A 19,824-nucleotide genomic window follows, 5' to 3' on the forward strand; every position below is an offset into this window, starting at 1 on the left:
AAGTCTCTCATACTAAGGCCCATAATACAAGACCAAAAATTATAAACTCCTATACTACCAAATATATGAGAAAGGTAGTCATCCATGTAAAGCCCAAGTAAAGAGAACCCAAGGCCCACCAAACCCATTGGGCTCACTAAGCTCAGAAGCAGTCAAAAGCTCAAAGGCCCATGAAGTCCAAAACTAGGCCCAATAAGCTTAAAACCCAAAAAATATTATACTAAGGCCCATAATATAAGGCCAAACAATATAAACTCCTATACTACCAAATATATGAGAAAGGTGGTCATCTATGTAAAGCCCAAGTAAAGACAACTTTAGGCCCACCAAACCCATTGGGGTCACTAAGCTTAGAAGCAATCAAAAGCCCAAAGGCCCATGAAGCCCAAAACTAGGCCCAATAAGCTTAAAACCCAATTAGACAGAGGGCCTTTGTCTAACTTATGTTTAACGTCACATACATTAGCACCCAATGCAAATCCAAACAGAAAATGAGTATCTCTCCTCACACTAGGTGACATTTAATCAACGCCTATTGTTTGTGGCATTGGCAACAAAACAACGAAAGTCTATGCACCTTAAAAGCAATTAAACTAATATAAATCAAATTTAAAAATATTTGGGAACATTATTTTTTTAAGAGGAAAATGTCGAGATATAAAACTAAAACTAACAAATTTTTGAAATGATTTAAATGAGAGAAAATTATATTTATAATAGAAAATTTTGTTTGGTGTTATTTTCTAATTAAAATTAGAAATTTACGCATATAATTGATGTAAACCTCTAATTCTAATAGAAAGACATTATCAATTGAAAAACTATACTTAAATTTTAAATGTAATTTAGTAGAATGAAAAAAAAAATATTATTTTGTTTAAAAAAAGTTCTAATGACAAATATGTAGTTAGAACGGCCCGTTCCGAATTTAGAACGGTCCGTTCTAGTTTAACTAGTCATGTGTTATTTTTGAATCTGGAACGGGCCGTTCTGATTTCGGAACGGGCCGTTCTGATCCATTCGTTATGTGTTTTTTTTCGTTCCAATCCATTATTCATGTGTTAATATTTCATCTAGAACGACCTGTTCTGATTTTAGAACAGCCCGTTTCGAACGTGAATAGCAGTTGCATCAGTACATCGTAACACGTGCTTTTTTGGGTAATTTTTTTTAAAAAAAGTAATTTCAATAAAAAATTTAAAAATTTTGATCCTGTATGATAAGATGTATAATAAGCTATTAGTTTAGATGCATCTTATGATCAAAATTCATGATATACCATGCACCACTTGTAAAAATATAAGAGACATCACCATAAAAAATCACCTCTTGGATAGCCATGTTGACAAAAAAGGAAAAAAGCATAGTTAAAATTGAAAGCCAGTAAAAGATATCATGATGACCATTATATATATATATATATATATATATATATATATATATATATATATATATATATATATATATATATATATGATTATTTCTAGTTCTCAAGTGTGTATGTATGTTTGCCTATAATTTAGTTTTTGAGTTAATATAAAAATCAAAATATTTCCCGATTAGATTAATAAAATTTAATATATACAAAAATTTATTAAAGTGAATAACTTTATTAAAGATTGCTTTCAAAATAATTTGAATTCTTCAAAACTAGTCAAATTAGGTGACACATTGAAATAAATCAATCAAAATATGACATGCGTCCAAAATTTGAGACAACAATGACATTGTTTTTCTTCCTTTGATAAATTAGACTTTATTTAAATATTTTTTATAAATATTTATATAGAAAAAACAAAATACGTTATACTTTCACCATAGGTTAAAATCTATGCATTTCTACTTTGATAAAATTCCTTTTTATCTAAATTCACAATTTTCTTTTATCCAAATTTTCTTATGAGTTAAAATCTTTGCACTTCTACTGTGATAGAATTCCCTTTTATCCAAATTCACAATTTTCTTTTAACTTACAAGAAAATGAATTTTACCTTTTTGTTTTTTAAAATGAATTTTACCTTTTTGTTTTTTTCTCTTACAAGTACTTATACAAGTTTACTCAAATAAAATTTTAAAGTATAAGTAATTTATCATTTATACCCCTTAATTAAGGACAAAAATTCTATTTTCAATCTAGACATAAAATCACGACTAAAAATACTATTTTATTCTTATAAAAATTGACTCAATAAGAAAAAGTTATACCTCTTTATTAAAAAAATAATAAAAAAAAAGAAGATAAAATATATACAAATAAATGAAAACCAAAATAAGATAGTCTTTATTATTGTGTAAATCATATTATTCATATTGACTAACATGTTATTATGTTAAACCTAAAAGGCCTTATAATTAACTAGCTTGTCCTTCAAAGAAGCTTCAACATAACTCGGCCTAACACTGTCAACTAAACTATTATCAGTAGCCCAAGCTTTTGCATGTCCTCGCGAATAGCTTGTCCTACTAATACTATGATTAAACTTTTCCCTCGCCATGTTAATAAAATATGATGCAAATGTTGTCCAAAATAAGGAAACAAAAGCAAAAAACTTGCATAGTATTTAATATAAAAATATTTAAAAAAATAATATTTGTTAACGAATGCTATTAAGTCACTGATTAAAGAATCAACAACTAAAAGAATTATATGAAAAGTGCTAACAAAGCATGCCACTGTGATTTTCAATAAAATTAATTTGTTATTTTCTCACAGGGCACTTGTTAGTAAAATCATTCAAATAATTGAAAACGTTAAATATTTCTTAATTAATGCCCATAAGACACTCATTAGAAGATCCTTTAACCTATTCACCATCTAACCCATACCAATAGCCAAGCTGCACTTCAGAATAAGGATGACAAACATATCCGTACCCGCGGGTAATACCCGAACCCGTCCCGATTTTGACGGGAAATATCTAATTTGACCAGGTATGGGTACAAGTATGGATAAAACCCGATATATTAAATCGGGTACGGGTACGAGTATGTACTTACCCGTCCCGTACCCGTACCCGTCCTCGTTCTAATTTTTAATTTAATACTCACTTTCAATTTAATTATATTAAAAAATTTTAATATTTTTTTATGTATGATTATTTATTATAATATAAGATAAAAAAATAACCTAATTATAATTATAATATAATAAAAAAAATAATTTAAAAATATTATTTTTTTTACAAAAAATAAAAAATAAAAAAATTGACGAGTACAGGTACGAGTATACCCAATACCTAACAGAGACATGAATGAGGATGAAAATCTATACCTGACGGATATGAGAACGGAGACGGGATGGATTTAACTCGCAGAGATAGGTATCATGAAACCCGTACCCGACCCGTCCCGTTGTCGTCCCTACCTCAGAATAATACATGTCAACTTCTCAATAACAAATCTCAACAAATTAATGAGCATGTATCGGTTTATCGCACATCACACCCTCACACTAATTATCATCACCCATCATTATTCATATTTTAGCTTAATAATTGTGATATTTGACACGTGTTAAACTCTTTTTTGAGAACTCATATTAGTATTTTTTTAAAAAATAGTTTTTATTACTTCTTCAACACTCCTTTCTTATCGAGAGAAAGGTTACAAACACTTTTTATTTATTTATAAAGAAGTATAACTTCCTTCCATCGAGTCAACGCCTAAAGTATAATAATTTTAATACTCCTTTAAATTTAAGATAAATTTATTTTTAATTCCTTAAATTTAAATTAATATTTTTAGTCTGTATAATTTCAAAGAAACTTATTTTAGTCTTTATATTCAAATTTTGTTAAAAAATTTATCAAATATTATTGCATAAAATTTATCTATTAATATCCTTCTTAGTGAAAATATCACATTAAATCCAATTGATATTATATAACCATCTTAATTAGTTACTTTTAGATATGTTATTAGTGATTTGAGAGACTAAAATAATATTTTTGAAAATTATAGGAACTAAAAACAACGATTTTAAATCTGAGAGACCAAAAATAAATTTATCTTAAATTTGAGAGACTAAAAACATATTAAAACCTAATTTCAATTACAACTCCATGTTTAAACTAACGATCGAACCTTAGACCTTAGTTAAAAGATACAGTGTCTAACAACTTGACCTAACAATTTTGAATACATACACGCTATTTGACACTCCTTTAAATATGCATTGCTCAATAATTCATGTAGAAGTGGAACTAGAAGGCATTTTCATGCTTGTTTGATCGAAGTTGGCCAAACTACATTCTTCAATTTGAAGGGTCAATTACACTATTTGGCATGTCCAAGGCCAACACAGTTCGCTTCAATTAACAAAGTCATATGTATTGTACTATTCCAGCATAGTAAAAATAACTTCGGGCATACAAATATACAAGCCATCATTTTTGGTTCTCACAAATATATTTGAAAGAGAAGGGCTGGGATGTGGATAAAGTAATAACAAGAGCAAATCACAACAGAATATTACAAGAAAAATTAACAAAAGAACTAAAGGGTATTAGAAAAACTTATCATACTGGCTAGTGAGAGAATCTCTCAGATTTGAATAAAGGCCATAGAGTGAATACTGGCGAAGGTTTTTCACTTCATACCAAGAGTTGAGAACTGCAAGGTGTTTATCAGTACCAGAGAATGCCAATTGTATTCCTATGCTGCAATCCACAGTTCCTCCATGGCTCTTGCAGCTGGATGTTTGTAGCGCACAATCCTGATTGTTGAGACAGACAGCTTTCGAGTTACCGGAGCATTTAGAACACCCATCTCTTTTCCAATATAAATTTTGAAGCCTGCCCTTCTTAAACTCAAGGACCTGCAGAGCCAGATTCAGTTGGTTCTTAGTATGTATTAGGATCATGATTCATGACCACAAATATTGAAACACTATTCTTGAAAGAAAAACCTCCTTACCAGAGTAAAACTGGTTACAGTATATGTGCTGTTTGCAACAAATGCAGGAGGGGACCTTGCTGCATATCTCCGGCCAGCAAATGCAACCATATAGCCATAGGTGTCCTGTGCAAGGAAAACAATCAAGAGACCCAAAATGACCAAAAAAACAATCCAAAAAGTGACACAAACAAAATACAAAAGTTAACCAAACTGATAATGAAATCAATCCTCACAGGCCAAGGGTTAGGGAACCAGTCAGGCTCGATTAGGAAGCCGTACAAATTCAAAGCTTGCTTTAAAACTATGGCAATACATGTCTGAGTAAGTTGAAAATGGGAAAGTAGAAAATAACAAGAGAATTGAAAATGGAACGAGATAAAGGTTTTGACATTCACATTTCACCCAAAAATCAATTTCAACTCACTTTCATACCAAGAGTGGCCAAATTTGTATTGTGTATCAGTTCCACTCCACTTTAAACCGTTGCACACTTCTATGTTCTACAATTTACCAAGAAAAGGTGAAGCAACCTTCCTACCAAATCCTCCAACCCTCCAAATCCCCCATTTTCCAGTTACTCAAACTAGCATAGCTTGAATTTCGACATAAAACAAAAAATTAACCCAAAAACAATACTTCGATTCGCATACAAGTTTCTGTCATTAAAAGAGTAAAGCATCACAGGAATTACATTGCCACTAAAGCCATCAAAGTCCAGAGTATAGTGAAAATTAGGGTTTCGTGAATACTTTCCAATGAATTGTCATGCCAAAACAATGATCATACTAAAAAAAAAAAAACGCAAAAAATGATCAAAATTCAAAAAACACACAAATTAACTAAATTATAAATTATAAATTAACAAAAAGAAAAAACTTGACTAAGGTTATTTCTAGCACCAACAACACAAACTGTACTCTCCAAATTCAAATTGAGAACCGAAAAAGAGGAACATAGAACGAACCGCGGTGAACGAGGAGGAGTTAACGGTGAGGAGCGAAATCTCATCGACCTTGGGTCTGAACACAGAGATCTGAGAGTTGGAGTTGGAGAGAGAGAGTCTCGAATCGCACGGTGACAACTGAAGGCTATTGTTGTTATTGTAGAAGAACTTGTCCTTCGAAGCGAACGCGATTCCGAACGTGAATCCGTCGGATCTCTGCACATGCGTGTCCGAGCACGGAGAGAATACTCGGTTGTCGTCGCCGGCATCCGCCAGCAACGCCGCCGCAAGCGCCGCCACCACGATCGCCGCCGCCAGTCTTCTGATAAACTCCATGGAAGAAAGTTCTAGAAATTTTCGCCAAACCACACGGTCACGGAGTCGCTGAGAGCGGTAAAGTGCGAAGTCGGTTTTCTCGCGTTAACTTCCGGTTGAAGACCTAACGTCGTTTAAGAGTTAAACGACATGACTGCTTAAAAACGACTTCGAATGTGTGAAACGACTTCTGAAAGTACTGCAAGGCTACAAGCTATTACCGTTGCTTTGAATAATGAAACCCTTTCTAAGCCGGTGTCGCCGTGTCACAGCTAACAATATACCCATTTTTTTTTTAAAGACTTGCATAGACTAAAATGATAAACTTTTTTTTATTTTATTATTATTATAAAAGACTATTTATCTCATAATAAAAAACTAAAATTTATAATATATAATATATTTTGTATGTGTTTGATTCTCTATTTTAGTATACATAATTTCTTTTTTGACAATTTTAGCTCTTAAAATAAAAATACTGTCCAATAATAATTAATAAAATTTATAAAAGTCTTTTATTTAATCTTAAAAAAACTGTTATGAAATAATAATAATAATAGTCCATTGTTACACTAACATGTACTTATAATAAAAATAAGTATTATATTTAAATATATAATTTATATTTAACATTTGTATAAATAAATATTTTTAAATATTTTTAATAGATACTTTTAAATACATAAATTATATTTTAGATTTATGATAAAAAAATTACGTTATGATAAATAAAAAATAAAAATAAAAATAAAAAATATTTAAAAATCTATATGCTATAAAAAAAAGTATAAAAGTTCTCATCAAAGAGAAATTTTTAAAAATATTTTCACATAGTTTGTGTTTAATATGTAAGAGTGAATTTTTTATGTTTAAATTTAATTTTGATTCCTATAATTTCACAAATATATAATTTTGGTCCTTATTTTTTTTTATTGCTAATCTGATTTCATTATTTTTAAAAATTAAAAAATGTTAGTTGTTGAGTAAAGAAAGTTACTAGAACGGGGTTGAATAATATCAATCAAAATTTTAATGTTTTTTTTTTCTTTTCAAAATAGTGAAGTAGTATCAAGACTTTAGGAATGCAGACGAAGAGTTAAGTAAGAAGAACAAATAGTATTTTTTTTATATTGGTTCATCTCAACCACTAAGACTACGTATAGTTCTTAGTCAACTCGATTAAGTTCCACTATCTTTACAAATATACAAGTATTCTTTCAACATAAGTGTTATTTGACCTGTCTCTTCAAACTACTACCCAAGTATTCTTTAAACAAAGTCTTTCCAAGTTTTAACAACCAAGTATTATTTTACAATCTCGTTATGCTCAAAACAATAACGTAAAGTTAAAGTTGGGAAATAACTATTATTTTATCTTATTATTAAGACATGATACAATAAATTAAGTATAGAGCTTTTTAAAGAAAGAAAAAGTATAATTTACACTTAGTGTTCTATCTTTTTGTAAGTTTCTTTCTGTATGCCTCTCTCTATTTGAATCTTCAAGCTTCTTTAAATAAGTGCTTTGTTAAGATGACCATTACAAATTCTTGAGCGTCTTTCATGTTCTTATTTCATTTGTCTTCATCTTTGTGTTCTTGTGGAGAGAACTGTCTGTTGGTACAACAATTACAGGCATTAAATGCATTTTTATCAAATTGTCACTTCTTATCTGATTAAAAAAGCTACTTATCATCTTTTAGGTACCAAAAGAAAGGAACTATGTTTGTGTTACTTAGAAACAACTTTTCTCTTAGCTTTCATGTGCTTTGATGGATATGTTTGGTCCTTTTTCTATTGTAGAGCATGTCTTTTTTTCTTTTTCTTTACAAAGTGTAAGTACTGAAGAAACTTTTTATTCCTTTTGATCTATTAAAGAATATCATAGACAAAGACGATTTGATTATTGAAAAATAGTATAATTATAAAGTTTTTGTCTTATTGATGAAGTATTTTGTCTAAGAGATTTAATGTCATAATAATTGATCATCTTATTACTATTCATCTTATAATATAATTTGAAAAATTTTTCTCTTGAAAAATGTCTAAGTTTGTTATCATTAAAACTTATAACTTGAGGGATCTAAGATTACTTTTTGACCTAACATTGGTCCATCCATTAATGTCATTTGAAATTAAACAAAATATATTTGTGTATGATATATATTTCTTGATGTTAGTTTGACATGTAAGAAAAAATAGTATTGAAAATTAAAGAAAAATGTTTTAATAGATTTTAAAATCTAATTAAAATAAAAAATATAACATATTTGTATCGAAAACAATATGTTATTCACAAACACGCCAATATTTTATGCTTAATTTAAAATTACATGTTAATAAGTGGATCAACATGTTTAATTTTAAAAATTAATTAGACTAGATTTGCAATAAAAAAATTTAAAAGACTAAAATTACACATTTGTAAAAATATACAGATAAAAAATAAATTAAAATTTAATTTAGATATTTTTCTTTTATGCTTTTTTTTTTAAAATAAATTATATTTTTTGTCCTTCAAAAATTGTTAAATCCGATACTAGCCTTCTTATTTTTATTTATTTATTATTTTAATCTCTAAAAAAATTAAAATGAGCTAATTTTAAGCAAATGTCTAACATTATTAACTTAATATTTATGTAGACAATAAAGTGTTATATCAACACTTATGGAAAATATCACATCAACACTATACCCTTGACATGTAGTAAATGAGGTTTTTTTCATTCCTAAATTTTTTGAAAGATTGATTTTATTTTAAAAATTTAAAATTTAATTTCAATGTTTGTAAATTTAAAATTTTGATTTTAATTTTCATAAAATTTAAAAAGTTTGATTTTATTAGTCTTTGTAAAAACAATATAACTTAATATATTTTTAAAAACCCCAAGGTATTTAAGGTGCACTTTAAGATGAACCATTCTAGATAAATGAAATATGCCATGTGAACAATTAATATATGAGAACTATTGACAACTAAATTTTTTGGGCCATATTTATATCTTATGTATATCATATGCATAAAACTTGAGGTTTTGAGTTATCAATGTGGAATCCTATGTTACAGAGGTCATATTAAGGATCTTCAAATTTGGACCTTAGAGGTCAACTTGATTTAGGAACCCTAATAACACTCTATGACAAATATTTGTGAACTCGACACAACCTTATAACCTTAACGAGCTACCATTGGAACTTCTCTCTAAAGAAAGTGTTTGGGCACTTGGTGATTTTTATTTAACTTTGGACACGAAGCGCAAAGGTGTCTATGTTAACTACAAAGCCAACACTACTTGGATGCTTGGATGTTAAGCATGAGCTTTTTCGTGCTAATCGCCAGAGTCATATAGAGCAAGCGTTGGGACTCTCCTAGGAGCTACTACAAAAAAAATCTTTAACAACACTTTTTTGAACTGTCAATGCCCGTGCTATTAAATGGAGTCTACCTTTAACAGCACACTAAAAGTACTATTATAGGACATAAATAGATAACATTTGTAATAAACAAGTGTTATTGTACGACCCTTTTAGACAACACTTATTTTACAAAAATGTTATAATAAGCCTTTTTTAAACAACACTTGTTTTAAATAAATATTGTCGTAGGGCCCATTTAGATAGCACTTGTAATAAACAAATGTTGTCATAGAATCCCCTGTTGGTCAGAACCCTTCATAAGTAACCTTTTCTGAAATGTCTATCTGCTTTTAGGATCCACGACTGACCCTATAAATCAACACAAGACTTTTCAGCATACTTTGTCTTCTCTCGCACACTTTTTGGGAAACTTCCCAGAAGGTCACCTATCCTTAAAATATTCCAAATCAAGTACGCTTAATTGTGAAGTTCTTATGAGATAAACTATCGAAAAGTAGATGCACCTTGTTGATATAGGTAGTATAAATTAATTCTTTTAAGTCCTCATCAACTATACAAATCTCATACTTGTACAATCTCTGGATAAATATTTCTAATTAACTTTTTTCTAATATATTTATCTTATTAATTATATTTTTGTATTTGTAAAAATATATTAATATATAACTAATTATATTTATGAAATATTTAATTTATCTATATATAAATGTATTAATAATTGATATTCATTTATGGATAACGTATGTCTATAATGATAATAATATGTATAAATTTTATTTATTTAGTAATGAAAATTATATATTATTTGACATGAATGAAAATTATAATATATGTAATATAAATATGTCCACAATTGAATAATTTCAAAACATTATATATATATAATAATAATAATAATAATAATATTTAAAATATTAGAATTTTAGTGGGAGTTGGAGACTTAAATCTTATAATTGCAATATTTGATAGATTTAAATTTTTGATTAAAATTTAAGGAACCCAAATCATACAACTACAATACTTGAAGAACTAAAATTGTTCAATTAAAACTTTGGTCATTAAAATCGAATAATCGCAATATTTAAGGGAATAAAAATGTAATTAAACCATTTTGAAAATTGGACACTACTTATTGTTAAAAATAATATAAAAGACTCATACTATATCACCATTTTTTAATTATATCACCACTTTTTTTATTGATGTTTATTATTCTTTTTTAAAAAGGTGGATAACTTGTTATTAAAAGTGTTATCATATATCAGTTTTATGACACCACTTTTTATTGAAGGTTCTACCTATTATTATTTTAAAAAAGTGGACATCACCTGTTTTTAAAAGTGTTATCAAAAGACTCATTCTATAACACCATTTTTTTTTATTGAAGGTGTTGTCTATTATTATTTTTAAAAAGTGGTCAACACTTATTTTAAAAAGTGCTATCAAAGAATCATTTTATAACACCATTTTTTATTGAAGGTGTTGTCTATTATTATTTTAAAAAAGTGGACAACACTTATTTTTAAAAGTACTATCAAAGACCTATTCTATAACACCACTTATTTATTGAAATGTTGTTAAATATAGCCCAAACCATAATAATAACATTTCTATCTTAATAGTGTTATCTAATGTATGTTGTTATATGTCTATTTTGTAGTAGTGCCTAAAATATAAAAGATGGACAATTATATTTAAATGGAAGGTTTAAGCTAAATTGATATAATTTGACATAAAAAAATGAGTTGAAAACCCCAAGGTACTTAAGGTGCATTCTAAGAGGAACCATTCTAGATGAATGGAATCCACCATGTGAATAATTAATATATGAGAACAACTGAAAAATAAATTGTTTGGGCCATATTTATATATGACATGTATCATATGCATAACACATGAGATTTTGAGGTATAAATGTGAAATCCTATGTTAGAGAGGTTAGAATAAGGATCTTCAAATTTGGACCTTGGGCGTCAACTTGGTTTAGGAACCCTAATAACACCATATGACAAATATTGGTGAACCCAACACAACCTTATAACCCTAACGAGCCACCATTGGAACTTCTCCCTGATGAAAGTCTTTGGACACTTTGTGATTTTTATTTAACTTTTGACACCAAGCGTAAAAGTGCCCATGTAAACCACAAAGACAACAATACTTGGATGCTAAGCATGAACTTTTTTATGCTAATCGTGAGAGTCATATATAGCAAGTGTTGTAACTCTCCTTAAATATATAACAATGGACAATTATATTTAAATGAAAGGTTTAAGTTTAATTGATATAATTTAACATAAAGATGTGAGTTGAAAACCCCAAGGTATTTAAGGTGCACTCTAAGAGAAACCATTCTAGATGAATGTAATTAGCCATGTGAACAATTGATATATGAGAACAACTGACAACTAAATTGTTTGGGCCATATTTATATCTGACTTGTATCATATGCATAAAACTTGAGGCTTTGAGGTATCAATGTGAAATCCTATGTTAGGGAGGTCATATTAAGGACCTTTAAATTTGTACCTTGAGGGTCAACTTGGTTTGGAAACCTTAATAACACACCATGACAAATATTGGTGGACCTAACTCAACCTTATAACCCTAGCGAGCCATCATTGGAACTTCTCCCTAATGAAAGTGTTTGGACACTTTGTGATTTTTATTTAACTTTGGACACCAAGAACAAAAGTGTCCATGTTAACTACAAAGCCAATAGTACTTGGATGCTAAGCATCAGCTTTTTCGTGCTAATTGTGAGAGTCACATAGTGTAACTCTCATGAAATAGAACACTAGACAATTATATTTAAATGAGAGGTTTAAGTTTAATTGATATAATTTAATATAAAGGTGTGAGTTGAAAACCCCAAGGTATTTAAGGTGAACTTTAAGAGGAAACATTCTAGATGCATGGAATTTTCCATGTGAACAATTGATATATGAGAACAATTGAAAACTAAATTGTTTGGGCCATATTTATATTTGACATGTATCATATGCATAAAACTTCAGGTTTTGAGGTACTGATGTGGAATCCTATGTTAGGGAGGTCATATTAAGGATCTTATAATTTATCTTGGGGTCAACTTGGTTTGGAAACTAGTAACATTCTATAACAAATTTTGGTGGACCATACACTATTCTATAACCCTAATGAGCCACCATTAGATCTTTTACCTAGTGAAAGTGCTTGGGCACTTGATGGTGATTTGTATTTAACTTTGGGCATCAAGTGCGAAAGTGTCCAAGTTAACCACAAAGCCAATAGTACTTGGATGCTAGGCGTGAGTTTTTTTTTTGTGCTAAACTGGAAATTTAGGCTTAATTTATATAATTGAACATTATGACATGAGTTAAAAGCCTTAGGGTACTTTAGGTGCACTCTAAAAGTAGCCATTCTAGAAGAATGGAATCTACCATGTGAATAATTAACATATGAGAATAATTAACAATTGAAGAATGAGATGATTGAATTGTTTGGGTCATATTTATGTGTGATATGTATCATATGCATAAATCTTGAGGTTTTGAGGTATTGATGTGGAATCGTATGTTAAGAGTAGATCACACTGAGGATCTTCAAATTTGGACCTTGGTGTGAACTTGGTTTGGGAACCCTAGTAACTCCATGTCAAATTTTAGTGGACCCAATACTACCTTATAACCCTAATGAGCCACTATTGGATCTTCTCCATAGTGAAAGTGTTTGGTAACTTGATGGTGATTTTTATGCAACTTTCAGCACCAAGCAAAAAAGTGTCGATGTTAAGCACAAAGCTAACAATAGTTGGATGCTAAGCATGAGCTTGCTTGTGCTAAGCATGAGAGTCACATAGAGATAACATAACAATTCTCTTGAAATAGAACACTGGACAATTATATTTAAACTAGAAATTTAAGCTTAATTTATATAATTGAACATATAGCTGTGAGTTGAAAACCCTTTTTTTTTTTTTTTTTTTTTGCATTTTAAGAGGAACCATTCTAAATGAATAGAGTCCTCCATGTGAAGAATTGATATGTGAGAACAATTTTCAATTGAATTGTTTGAGCCATATTTATATCTAACATGTATCATATGCATAGAACTTGAGGTTTTGAGTTATTAATGTGAAATCATGTGCTAGAGAGGTCACATTAAGGATCTTCAAATTTGGACCTTGGTGGTTAACTTGGTTTCAAAGCCCTAATAACACTAGGAAAAATATTGGTGGATCTAGCACAACCTGATAACCCTAACGAGCCATAATTGGATCTTTTCCCTAGTGAAAGTGTTTAGTTGGGATGGATGGCTCCGCCTACCTTCATGTACTCTGTGGAGAAAAGACACACACTAGAAGGGGGGGGGGGTTAAATAATGTGTATCAAAAATACTCACACATTTGTGCAGTGAAAAGAAAATAACTTATCAGATAAAGTGTTGGAGAAGAGATAGATGAAACACTAGAGATTTTTATACTAATGTGTCTCAACTATCCAAACTATGTTCAGTTCTCCATCCAACCAAATTGAATTCCACTAACCTTCAAAAAAGTTACAAATATTCTTTTATCCAATCCACTTCTGGCTCAATCCTAAGTAGTCTTTGACTTGCCACTTCAAGCAACTATCCAAGTATTCTTTGAACAACAAGCATTTCTAGGCTTAGTCACCAAGTATTCTTGCAACCAAGCCTCTCTAGGCTCAACCACTAAGTATTCGTTCAGAAAAGTCTCTCTAGGCTCAAAACTAAGTGATGGAGGACCATCAGAAGAGAGCTTGCACAAGAAGACTATTGGGCCTTTAACTAGGTCCATGGTTAGGAGACTAGAAGAGGCTTCCTTAAAAGAGGTGCTTCTTAGTCCTGTGCTTTACATAAACATTGAGTATGATTCCTCTTAGTAGCCTCTTAGTCTCCATTGTATATACATCGTATAGTACTTGTACATAGTAACTACTTGTATATGTGTATTTTGCCTTTATATTTGTAAGACACTTTTTTCTTTTCTTATAGGTCATATCCTTAGGATTCTAGGGTATGTTACTTGGAGACTTTTGCTCCATTCGGGTGACAAATAGTAAAGTATGTAGGTGAAGCTAGTAATTGGGTCTTTGGTGGGCCTAGGCAAAATTTTACATATTAGGCTTCTTTTCCTCCAAGGAATTGATTTAGCTAGGTCTCACCTGTTAAGTCAGACTAAGCAATTCCCAGTAAAGTTTTGAATGAGACAAATATAATGTATGTTGTTATTTCTAACAAGTGTGTTAGTGTTTAAGACAAAGACATAAGTATAGGCAAGCTAAAGAACAGAGCACGAGCAACCAAGATAAAAGGCAAAAGCTAACAAGACGTCAGATGAGGAGATCAAACGAAATCAAGCCCAATAAAAGAAGGAAAATAATGAAGTCTCAGATGATAAAAGACCATGGAAAATGGAAAAATTAAGTCAAAGTATCCTAGACAGAGTCAAGAGCTTGCATAGCTGACCAGACGGGGACTCAAATATACAGACAAAAACCAAGAAGGATGGATTGCGTCTGAAGTCACAACGAGAAGAACTACCTAGCATCCACACTCTTAGAATAACACATGAAGTCATCAAAATAGAAGAAGAGAGAAGTGAAAAATGGACTAGCTCTTATCCACAAATCAAAGTTGCATGTGTCAAAGCAAGCACACATACCATTCAGCAAAGGACAATGCCTCTATAGCTACAATACCAGGAAAAATACAGAGATAATTAGGTCATGATTAATGCCAGACATAAAAGCAAACAAATGGTACAAAAGACTTCGTGAAACGCAGTTTCAGCAAGAAAACATTTAATGCAAGATCAAATGCATTAAATGCAAGAATCCACGAAGCCTGTGCAAACTAAACAAGAGAATTAGATGGTGGCTGGTCAAGCGTCAAAATTATGTCTGATCACGGACAAAAGAACATTCAACAAACACTAGATGAGGCCTACTACAAGTAAGAGGCATTGGAGTATCAGAAGAAAAGCCAAAACAAGACCAAACCTAGAATAAGAAGAGTTGTGTCGAACATCAGATGAAACCAGATGGTCAACTCTGTTAAAAGAACAGTTAAGGCAAGACACATTATAAAAATCAGACAATTCAAGCTAATTGAAGAGACAAAGTACAATATGTGCATCAGATGACTATGAGTCCAATATCATATGGATGTGTGTCAAGAACAACCTCCAGTGCAACATGAATAAATGGACCAAGCATGAGACAAAGAACAGAAGAAAGTCAACAACACATAAGACGAAGGATAACACAGACTAAAAGACACTCCAGATGAAAATAATGTTTGTCTATTCACATTGTTGACCAGATCAAAAGAAAAGTCAAAGCATTAAACTTAGATGCCAAGACAAGGGTCAAGATTGAGATGCACATGACCAACAAATGAAGACAAAAATTGCCATGCAAGAAATTAAAGAATCAAGTCTCAAGAGACAAACCAAGGCATTGTCTACAACCACACAAAAGCTCTCAACGAAAAATGCGTGATCTAAATGAAGAAACGAAGAAGAAGAGAAGCACGCAAAAGCAAAAGCATGCATATGTCAGAAAAAAGACATTACTTTTTCTAAAAAGGACAACACTATACAACTATGTGACTAGAAAAGGACAAAAAGGTTCCTAGGTCCCTGCTAAATTTAGACACTGCTGTTACCAAGGAAAAGAAGACTTCACGCAAATATCTATGAACAGGAAGTAACATTTAATGCAAGAACTCCAACATTAAATGAGAATATTGAACTAGTCATGAACGACTATATTTGCTTCAACGGACACTTGAAACGGGTAGATTCTACAAGAAAATATATATATCACTACCTCCACCCTTAAAAGGTTGGCTTTTTGGATGGCCGTTGGCCATGCATTCTCAACAAGTGATATCAAGCCCATGAAACAACAAAAACACAGATAGAGTGTATAGAGTCAAATGTACCTTAATGTATTCATCTTTGTAAACTAAGGAGTTCCAAATATATACATCTTTGGAACAAACCTTAGTGAGTGTACCAACTTATGTATCCTCTATATGAGAGTAAACCAAACACTCAATCGTTGTAAAGACTAAGATTGTATACCTTAGTGAGCGTATCAACCCGTGTATCCTCTCTATGAGAGTAACCCATACACTCAAAACTGAACCTATCTAGTTGATATTTGTAAAGCCTGAAGAGGCTAGGGAAAAAATACTTGTAAAGCCTAGAGAGGCTTGTCAAAGAATACTCACTACGAGCTAGAAGTGGCTGAGTAAATAATACTAGGATTGATGTGTGAAGTCAACGGGCCAGGAGTTGGTTGAGAATACTGAGTAAGAGCTAGAAGTGACTAAACAAAGAATACTAGCGCTAGTAAGTGAAGCTGGCGGGCCAGGAGTTGGTTGATAATACTCACTAGGAGCTAGAAGTGGTTGATCAAAGAATACTAGCGTCAGCAAGTGAAGTTGACGAATCATGAGTGGTTGAGAATACTCGGGGAACCAGAAGTGATTTAAGAATACTAGCGTTTGTAAGTGAAGCTGACGAGCCAGAATTTGTTGAGAATACTCGGGACCAGGAGTGGTCGTGACTGGGGTGGTCTATAATACTCACTACGAGCTTGAAGTGGCTGAACAAACAATACTTGTACTTAATTGATTTTCTAGTGGAACCCTTCGATTGAAGAAGACTAGACGTAGCTTAATTTGAGTGAACCAGTATAAAAATACTTGCTCCACACTTTGATATTTCAAATGCACTTTATTTGATTGGTCTAATTCACTGAAAACCCCGTCCAATAATTATCGTCTATTAAAGCTATCTTTAAACGAAAACTATATTTGCTCAATTGATTATTCTAAAAGAGCAGTTTTTGTTTATGAAGTATTTTTCTCTTAGCAGACGATGAAACTCCTAGACGGAAAATGATTTTGGTAAACCAATCTTGGGTTGTTTCCATTCAGGCATTCACTAATATTTTTACTGGACGAAAGAGAGCCTGATTGCGAAAAGATTTTAAATCTCCTTTATTCACATACACACACATATTCAACCCCCTTCTATGTGTTTTTCCATCGAACTTCAATTGGTATCAAAGCTTGACCCCTTGGGTTGAGCATCTCATAATGCAGGGGAACACAACGATTCATGGAAGAACAAGAACAAAGGAAAGCTAAAGAGCAAGGAAGACGAACGACTGGTATAGGTAAACCTAGTGTCAAATCGTCTATCTAAATGATGCATTATTCTATATGAAAATAGCTCACGTATGATAAATTAAGGTGTATATATATATATATATATATATATATATATATATATATATATGTTTATTGTCCAATTTTGCCTGTAACACAATAGGACAACAAACATAGTAAGTTACTACGTTTAAACACAACTTAGAGTGTAGTAAGAAATTACTACGTCTGAAAACCTTCATCTGATAAAACGTCTAGGAAGATTTTCTAGAGCCTAAGAACTTTGTCTACCATACTCCTAATAAACAACCCTCAAATGATGTGCTTGTCAAATCAGTCAGGGACAAATAATCTTTGTTTTTAAAAGATGAAATCTTTAACGTTATGAGTGGCATGACTGTCACTCAGGGTTCTTCTTGGAAAAGATAGTTCCCTTACCCCAAATTCAATGCATCGCACGTTTCCCTGAACGAGGAGAACAAGGGGCGCCACATCATAATGATAATAATGAAAGCAAAAACTCTTCCGCATAAAAAATCTCTATAAATTCCCTCGCACTTAGTATCCTACTTCACACGCTTGAACGCTCAAGACTTCTAAAGCCTTTCTGAATTCCAACACTACATTCACTTCCAAATGTCCATCATCCACTATAATGGATGCACAAGTGAAAAATGTTGCACCAGTGATCATCCCTGCTGAAATGCGCGAAGTCATCAACTGTGCCTATACCTTCATCTCGAAGGTAAAGCCGGTAAAGTATCTGGAGCATCACTTCAACATAAGCCAGATGAACGAATGGGGAATAATCATCCATGAGGATTTGACTAACTCTGAAATCCTTGAGTGTTACAACATCAAGGAGTCACAAAGGAGGCCACAGCACGAGATGGGTGAAGAAGTGAAAATAATTATTCCGGAGCCCATGCTGAAGAAGAAAAAGAGGAATGAGCGTTGGCAAAGAAGCTGTGAAGATGGAGGGAGCCAAAAAGAAGGTGAAGGAGTATGATGAGCAGGAGAAGGAACTAATCAGGTTGAAGCGTGAGGGGCAAATCCAAAATGACCAACTTAATCGCCTGTCTACATCAGCCTTCATCTCCTCTACCAAGAATTCCTCCTTACCTCTTAAAACTTCATTTCTAAATATATAAGATTTATGTATCTAACCCCACAACAATTTTCAATAGAATCAATGTATAAATATATATATATATATATAGTGTTGTCTACCTACTCTAAACTCCTTCCTTCTGCGTCTAAACTCCTTCCTTCTGCGTCTAAACTCCTTCCTTCTGCGTCTAAACCTGGAAAGCAATATGATACTATTAGACATACAACAAGTTCAGAACAGACTAAGATAGGAAGTTGAATCGTCCAACCGACTTGATGACATCGCAACCTTTCAAGATCCACTTCCATCTCTGTGATAACTATAGGAGAAATAGGGATAACCGCGCTAAAAACTTCTGTGTGTAAATTCCTCATGATGTACATATTTCTAAGTCAAGTCAATAATATATATGCATTTTCTTGTCTAAGATTATTGGTTGACATATTGAATAATCAGTTTAATACTATTCTTGTTGGTCATAATAGCTTTTCTGATGTCAGACTGCTTCTTAAAACTTATCCATTCAGTCTGAATGATCACAGTAAGAAAGATTAAATAATAAGAATAATCATAATAGAAAAAGAGTTAATGTATAAATTGATCTGCTTATGACTACAGGTTCTCTTACTTCTTAAGCATCTCGCTTACTGCATAAATCTTTGTGATGTCTGAATACCCTTAGAAACTCATCTATCTTGATGACTACAAATGAGAAAAGTGATAGTGTGATTCGCTTCTCATACACATTTTTTTGTGTATGTCTACAGTCTAACTCAATCTAATATAACTAAGTATATATGCTTCATTTAGAGTTATCATCTTGATTAATCAAATGCTTCAATTTGTATTTTGATATCTATGCCGATCAAAGTCATGATAAACAATCTTGCATGAAGTATTAATTATCATATTACCGACTTTGAAATATAGGTTTCCTTAAAAGACTATCGCTCTGTCTTGATTATGCTCTCTGGTATCAGTTTCTTTTTGATGA

At 31.5% G+C, this 19,824-nt stretch overlaps 1 protein-coding gene across 1 annotated transcript; it reads right to left on the reverse strand.

The window, feature by feature from the left end:
• Positions 1 to 4,308: 4,308 nt before the first annotated feature.
• LOC109815928 (uncharacterized) lies at positions 4,309 to 6,397 on the reverse strand. The gene is made up of 3 exons (XM_020380749.3): positions 5,861 to 6,397; positions 4,915 to 5,019; positions 4,309 to 4,816 (listed from the first exon to the last, which is right to left on the reverse strand). Exons 1-3 carry the CDS (start codon positions 6,173 to 6,175, stop codon positions 4,505 to 4,507), a joined length of 732 nt encoding a protein of 243 aa, XP_020236338.1. The 5' UTR covers positions 6,176 to 6,397; the 3' UTR covers positions 4,309 to 4,504.
• Positions 6,398 to 19,824: the final 13,427 nt, after the last annotated feature.

Source organism: Cajanus cajan, chromosome 7 (genome assembly GCF_000230855.2).
Source record: "Cajanus cajan strain Asha chromosome 7, NIPB_CcT2T_4, whole genome shotgun sequence".
Lineage (NCBI taxonomy): Eukaryota > Viridiplantae > Streptophyta > Magnoliopsida > Fabales > Fabaceae > Cajanus > Cajanus cajan.

What these genes read in the sequence shown, in the direction of transcription:
- LOC109815928 (XM_020380749.3), bottom strand. Translation starts at nt 6,175, where the DNA reads ATGGAGTTTATCAGAAGACTGGCGGCGGCGATCGTGGTGGCGGCGCTT. An exon ending in ACTCCTCCTCGTTCACCGCG is followed by an intron (nt 5,020 to 5,860) that starts GTTCGTTCTATG and finishes TTCCTTGCACAG; the next exon opens with GACACCTATGGCTATATGGT. An exon ending in CTGTAACCAGTTTTACTCTG is followed by an intron (nt 4,817 to 4,914) that starts GTAAGGAGGTTT and finishes CTGGCTCTGCAG; the next exon opens with GTCCTTGAGTTTAAGAAGGG.